Source organism: Rhinopithecus bieti, unplaced genomic scaffold (genome assembly GCF_001698545.2).
Source record: "Rhinopithecus bieti isolate Rb0 unplaced genomic scaffold, ASM169854v2 scaffold_74548, whole genome shotgun sequence".
Lineage (NCBI taxonomy): Eukaryota > Metazoa > Chordata > Mammalia > Primates > Cercopithecidae > Rhinopithecus > Rhinopithecus bieti.
The window spans coordinates 1,051,864-1,059,185 of NW_016828873.1; the positions used below are offsets into that span (position 1 = coordinate 1,051,864).

The following is a 7,322-nucleotide window of genomic DNA, read 5'->3' on the forward strand; positions in this document are numbered from 1 at the left end:
GCTGGAGTGCAGTGGCCAGATCTCAGCTCACTGCAAACTCCGCCTCCCGGGTTTACGCCATTCTCCTGCCTCAGCCTCCCGAGTAGCTGGGACTACAGGCGCCCGCCGCCTCGCCCGGCTAGTTTTTTGTATTTTTTTAGTAGAGACGGGGTTTCACCGTGTTAGCCAGGATGGTCTCGATCTCCTGACCTCGTGATCCGCCCGCCTCGGCCTCCCAAAGTGCTGGGATTACAGGCTTGAGCCACCGCGCCCGGCCTTCTGACATGTACTCTTAAAGAATCTTCACAATAATCTTGAGATAGAGATTTCCACCTAACTTGGGTCTCTGGCTTCAGTTAGTTTTACCTGGTAGCAGCCATTCACTCAAGAAAATGGAAAATCTCCAGAACTGTTAAGAACCTATTTCCTTACTATGTTGGTACCTGTACAATAGGAATAAAAAAGCATAAGGGTGGGTGAGCGAGGACAGACTTGGCAAATTCTCTGGCGTGACCACCCCAGCACAGTGTATGATGAACAACAAAACCAACTCTCAGCAAACATTACTTAAAAGTATTTTTTTATTTAACTTTAATTTCTGAGGTAAAATACTTTTTTCTTTCAACTTCCATAACAAAATACAGAGCTATAAAAGTCTTATTTTAACACAAAAGTTCCATTGAAGCTAAATTTTACCCATGAACTGAGGGAAGCAAGGAGCTGAATGATTCCACATTCAGCTTCCTTGCTGAGTCAAGCAAACTAACTTCTACCCAAGCTAAATGCTTTCAATGAAATGCTATACTTATATCAGATAAAGTTCCACAACTACTGAGTTCATTTGTACCTCCTTTAATGAACCAATTATCTCAATGGTTTCTATATTTTCATGATGGGAAAATGAATCTTAAAAATAACGTTAAATTTTGTGGAATGTGTAGAGGAGCACCTATTACGTTTTGTCTTTTCATGTTTCATTTCTTAATTCCAGCATCTATTTATTTACACGTAGACTGAAATTTTTTCTCCTCAAAACAAACATACAAAGAAGTTTTAAAATTGCTATTATACCAGGTCAAAAATTAACACACTAAGATATAGAATACAGGGATTTTTGTTTATTTACTACACCTAATATTTAGAACAGTGCCTAATACATTGTAAGCACTCAGCAAATACTCAGTGAATGAACACGACATTTCAAGGACTCAAGCAAAATGCTCTGCAAGTCAAGACTATACACCACAGCAATCATGCAAAAATATCAGTTTGTAAATTATTAATTGCCTAGATAATTATAACATTATTTGAACATTTACACTAGAAGGATTAATTGTATTTATGGAACGGTAAACTGGAAACTTTCCTAATGCTGCAGTGATCTATAAAGTAAAAAAGGTAAAGATATCTAGATAATAATATAGCTACTTAAATATGTAGAAAGAATTTTGGTGTTCAGACCTTTCTTTTTGGATTGCATTACCAATCGTAACTTCAGTTCTTAAATTCGTACTCAGTAATAACCATCACTAGTAGTTTTCTAGCAGAGAATACTACTATTCGGAAGGAAAGACAGGAAGATACGAATTGACTGGATTTCTGTATTACTGATTTCCATCAATATTAAGAGATTATCCAGGCCAACAGCTACCAATTCATGAAGCCAACTTAATGCCTTGAGTAACAGATATCAGGCAAAATAAGCTAATACCATATCTTTTATAAGATGAAAAAAATGTATTTAAGACATTACATATTTAGGAGAAAATAATTAGTTGTTCATGAAATAGGTTTTATCAGACACAAGTGCAAAGACTGAGATAACTGTTATTGAGAAAATGGATAATCATATTGTAACTTGTCTTTACCTCCACAAAAGCCACCTGAAGTGATCTCTTCTTCAAATACATCAGAGAAACCCCTTCCTGCATTTAGTTTTGCCAGTCGACCATCGATAAACTAAAATTAAAAAGTGTCAAATAAAATGTATCAAACAAAATGTTATCCAATAGAATGTTAATTTTATATTTATTTTATAAGGTTAGATTTTTACTTACATCAAAAACATTAATAATAGACTCGTATAAATTACACATACATGGTGTATATATACACACACACGAAAATTCTCAAACCATGGAAAGAACAGGTGCTCAATAAACAGTTGCTAATTAATTAAATCGCAAATGTACAGCAAAGACTCTAAATCTAACTTATTAGTAAAAAATAGCAAAGTGCAGTAGTAAAGGTCATAGGATCTGGATAGGTTGCTCAATGCACAATCTCTGCAGAGGGGGTTGTACAAAGGTACTATTGCCTTGCCAAGTCATTTACCCAAGGGGCTCTGTCTTCCCCAGCCAGGCCTATTTTCCCAGTACCTGCCTCATGGTGTTGCTGCAAACAACAAATTAGATTAACCTAGGAAATGTGACACAGCAAGTATCTGTGAGATACTAGACATTACTTTTTTCAGCTTATTAACTTCATTCAGTAAAACACTACTTGTCTAAACTATTATATCTAATGTATAATAGAGCACCAAATAATTTCAACCATCTACAATAAAATCAATACAACTTTCATAGTTCCTGGCATACGTGCTCACTGAATGATAAGAATTATGATTAATAAGTTAAATACAGTTGAGGTACATGCATATTGACTTGATATGCATGAGGTTATTTTAGGCGATATTTTTCAGCGTTCTTAAAAAAGAGTTTGGAAGAGTGGGAAACTGAAACTATCAAAAGCACCTGAAGATCATTTTCAAAGTGCAGAAATCCAAATACCCTGGAGACTATCTTCCATTGCCTGTTCTGCTCCAGTCCTTACCTGTTCCAACATACACAGCATATCAGAATCTCACGGTATTAACGTTGCATTTGAAAAGTATCCTGGGTATTTTTATATGACCAACCCGAGGTGAAAATCAATGATTCTACATACACACACACACACACACACACACACACACACATACACATACACACACACACACACACATGCACACATACGCGCACATACATACGTATTACTAGCACTTGGTTACCTTTTATTTTGTTGATTTGTGGCACCTAGAATTTGATACGCTGTGGTTTACTCCATCCATAATGATGATGAAGTATCTTTAAGTCTTCCTTGCTTAAGAGGCAGGATATAACATAGGAAAGATTTACATGCTTTTTGCAAAGAGGACTTGAAGACGGATTAAAATGTTCAGTGGCATCCAAAAACTACCTAATCCTGACCATAATTTTTTACCCTAGAAACTTAAATTTTACCTGAACTAAAATAAAGTAGCTGGTCTTTAAAAAAAAAAAAAAAAAAAAAAAAAACCTCAGGTACTTCCCTGGTTTTCTGTTTGAACGGTTAATGAACAAAACTAATTGAGATGAGTTGTACAGGACAATACAGTATTCCTCAGCAGCAATTTAAGATAATTAATAGGCTGGGCATGGTGGCTCACGCCTGTAATCCCAGCACTTTGGGAGGCCGAGGCAGGCAGATCACGAGGTCAGGAGATCCATACCATCCTGGCTAACATGGTGAAACCCCATCTCTACTGAAAATACAAAAAAATTAGCCAGGCGTGATGGCAGGTGCCTGTAGTCCCAGCTACTGGGGAGGCTGAGGCAGGAGAATGGTGTGAATCCGGGAGGTGGAGCTTTCAGTGAGCCAAGATTGTGCCACTGCACTCCAGCCTGGGCGACTGAGCAAGACTCCATCTCCAAAAACAAACAAAAAAACAAACAAACAAACAAATATGTGTGTGTGTGTGTGTGTATATATATATATATATATTTAAAAGCTGGGCATGGTGGCGCATGCCTGCAGTCCCAGCTATTCAGGAGGCTGAGGCAGAAGAATCGCTTGAACCTGGGAGGTGGAGGTTGCAGTTAGCCGAGCTTGCACCACTGCATTCCAGCCTGGCAAGACAGCAAGACTCTGTTTCAAACAAACAAACAAAAAAAAGTGTTGGAGGGGGAGGAAGATAATAGCAATAAGTCACACCAGTTATAAGACTTTGATACAAAATCTCTTACAGAAAAGTGAAGAAAGAATAGAAAATGAACCAACAGATTCACATTCAAAATGTGATTTACCCAGACCAAGGGAACAGAATAGAGACCCCTGAAATAAAGCTGCACACCTACAACCAACTGATCTTTAACAAAACTGACAAAAATAAATAATGGGGAAAGACACCCTATTCAATATATGTGCCAGGAAAACTGGCTAACCATATGCAGAAGAATGAAACTGGAGTCCTACATTTCAAGACATAAAAAAATTAACTCAAGGTGAATTAAAGCCTTAAATGTAAGACCTCAAATTGTAAACCTTTCTTCCTAGAAGAAAACCTAGGAAATACCCTTCCAGACATTGGCCTGGGCAAATAACTTATGACTAAGTCTTCAAAAGTTAATGTAACAAAACCAAAAATTGACAATTGGGGCCCAATTAAACTAAAGAGCTTCTTCACGGAAAAAGAAACTATCAATGGAGTAAACAGACAACCTACAGAATGGGAGAAAATACTGGCAAACTATGCATACAACAAAAGAATAATATCCAGAATCTATAATAAACTTAAACCAACAAGAAAAAAATAAGTAACTCCATTAAAAATTGGGCAAAGGACATGAACAGACACTTCTCAAAAGAAGATATAAGTGGCCAAGAAATATACGAAAGAATGCTCAACATCACTAATCATCAGAGAGATCCAAATCAAAACCACAATGAGATACCACCTCACACCAGTCAGAATGACTACGATTAAAAAGTCAAAAAGTAACAGATGTTAACGAGTTTGTGGAGAAAGGGAACACTTATGCACTGTCTGTGAGAGTGCAAATTAGTTCAGGCCCTGTGAAAAGCAGCTTGGAAATTTCTCAAAGAACTAAAAATAGAATTACCATTCGATCCAGCAATCCCCTTATTGGGTATATAGCCAAAGGAAAATAAATCATTCCACCAAAAAGACACCTGCATTTGTATGTTTATCCCAGCACTATTCACATAGCAAAGACAAGGATTCAACCCAGATGCCTTTTAACAGCAAACTGGATAAAGAAAATGTGGTACATATACACCATGGAATACTTTGCAGCCATAAAAAAGAATGAAATCATGTCATTTACAACTAATAAATGATGCTGGAGGCCATTTATCTTAAGCAAATCATGCAGAAATAAAACCAAATACTGCAAGTTTTCACTTAAAAGTGGGAAGTAAACATTGGGTATACATGGACACAAAGATAGGAACTATAAACACTGGAGAGTCCAAATGGTGGGGAAAGGTGGGAGTGGGGCAGAGGTTGAAAAACTATCTATTGGGTACTATGTTCATTATCTGGGATATGGGATTATTAGAAGCCCAAACCTCAGCATCATGCAACATACCCATGTACCAAACCTACACATGTATCTCTGAATCTAAAATAATGAATGAATGAATGAAAACAACTATTAATGGGAAAATGTGGTTTAATCATCCTTTTATCATCATCTAATGCTTCTGAGTGAAACTGTGATAAGACAGGTTTAAATAAACATAGCCTAAAATAATGGAATCTTACTTTTTTTAGAACACGAGTTGTTCTCACAAAACTTAGAACTATTTGAGGACAGGGACCATACATTACCCATTTTCACATCTTCATTATGCTTGGCATACAAAAGGTATATAGTATAAATCGACATGGAGTGTGGAGTATAAAAGGCCTGCATCACAACTCGGCCACTTACTAGTTTTATGATCGTAGGCCACTTGTCACCTATAAGACTATTTCTCCTTCTGTAAAATGGGAGTAATAAAAATACCTTATGGGGTATTACAAGAGCTAATTAAAATATTATGAAGTGTCTGCATTGTGTACACCAAATAAATGCTAAATAATAAAGTCCACTTCCCCCAGTACCATCACCTTTTCTATCTCTGTCAAATTTTTATGAGCTTCCCGAGGGAAGGATCAGTCTTTCTTGTGTATGCATCTTGAATACCTGGCAAAATACCTGCCATAAGTTTGAACTGAGATGTTGTGGAAATACTGAAGTACACTTTAACAATGCTGAAGTTCATATACTTTTAGCTAGTTTTAAAGTTAAATAATTATAATGCATAGAACTAATTCATTTCATTCTATCTTGAGATTAAAGCTAGGAACTTATAATGTTGGCATCTTTGCTAATAATGGTAATTTTTAAATAAGGTGGTTTAAAGTGCAAGCAAAATTTGACTTGCACACATTTGTAACACAGTATTATAAATCAAAGTGATCTAATTTGATGGACTAGTTATAATTTTTCTAAAAAAATAAAGTGAAAGCAAAATGATAAAGTGAAAGTAATACATTACTGACAAATAGAACAAACTAAGACATACTTTTAAAGGACTTAATTTGCTCTAAAAGATTAAGACTAGAAGACTTGCTAAAAGGTTTTCATTTTTGTGTTTACTGGAAATAATCCATCCATTTCAGAAATAAGTGGAACAGTTCAAGTCTAAAAGCGATAAATCCCAAAACTATTTACTGATTATGCATTTTTGAGTATGAGTAACTACTTTGTCTTACTAACCTAGTGATTTGAGCCAATGGAAATTAATCACTCAGTAAAATGACATGTGTTATCACTGACTTTGCAAACAATCCTGTCAGTGGCAGACACCAATGTACACAATGAATTAAAATGTTTGTTCTTATAACAAAAGATTGATTTGATGCATATACATACATATATTGTATATAGATGCATATAAATAGACACCCAGGAATAAACTGAAAAGTGTTATTAATGAGTAGAATGCTGAATTTAACAGTTTTTCAAACACCTTTTCTATTTTTATTCAATAACAGCTATTGTTCCCCCACGTGGAGTTGGTTCATGGTTATACCACTTTAGTAACTCTGGAGTATTTCATAGTAAGTAAAAGATAAGAACATTTTTAGTTACTGATGCAGATAAATAATTGTGAACTAATAAAAAATCATCTCTATTGGAAAAGGTATGACTCTATAATGTGCTATCACATGTTGCCTGATAAACAGTTACCTATATGATTTAGTAACCTCATATCTGTAGGTAATTGGAAGACATAAGTTTTGAAAGAATTAGTTTGTTATTCTAAGTAATGACAACATTGTTAATAACAATAAAAGTGACACAGATATAACATAAAATTAGGTTGCAAGTAGATTTTTAAAAGAACGTAAGAATTTGCTTTAAATAATGCTTTTATATAAATCTTAATATTTTTTATTCCAAAAGAAAAAAATTAAAATCTAGATCTAAACATGTTAATTAATCACACCAAAACATAAATACATAATTGGAAAT

The 7,322-nt window shown here is 35.2% G+C and overlaps 1 protein-coding gene across 1 annotated transcript in view; it reads right to left on the reverse strand.

The window, feature by feature from the left end:
- Positions 1 to 7,322, reverse strand: part of DENND1B (DENN domain containing 1B) — a 219,873-nt gene that overhangs the window by 43,794 nt on the left and 168,757 nt on the right. The window contains exon 15 of the mRNA XM_017864615.1: positions 1,848 to 1,938. Within this exon, the coding sequence (XP_017720104.1) occupies positions 1,848 to 1,938 (91 nt within the window). The remainder of the gene's footprint in view (positions 1 to 1,847; positions 1,939 to 7,322) is intronic.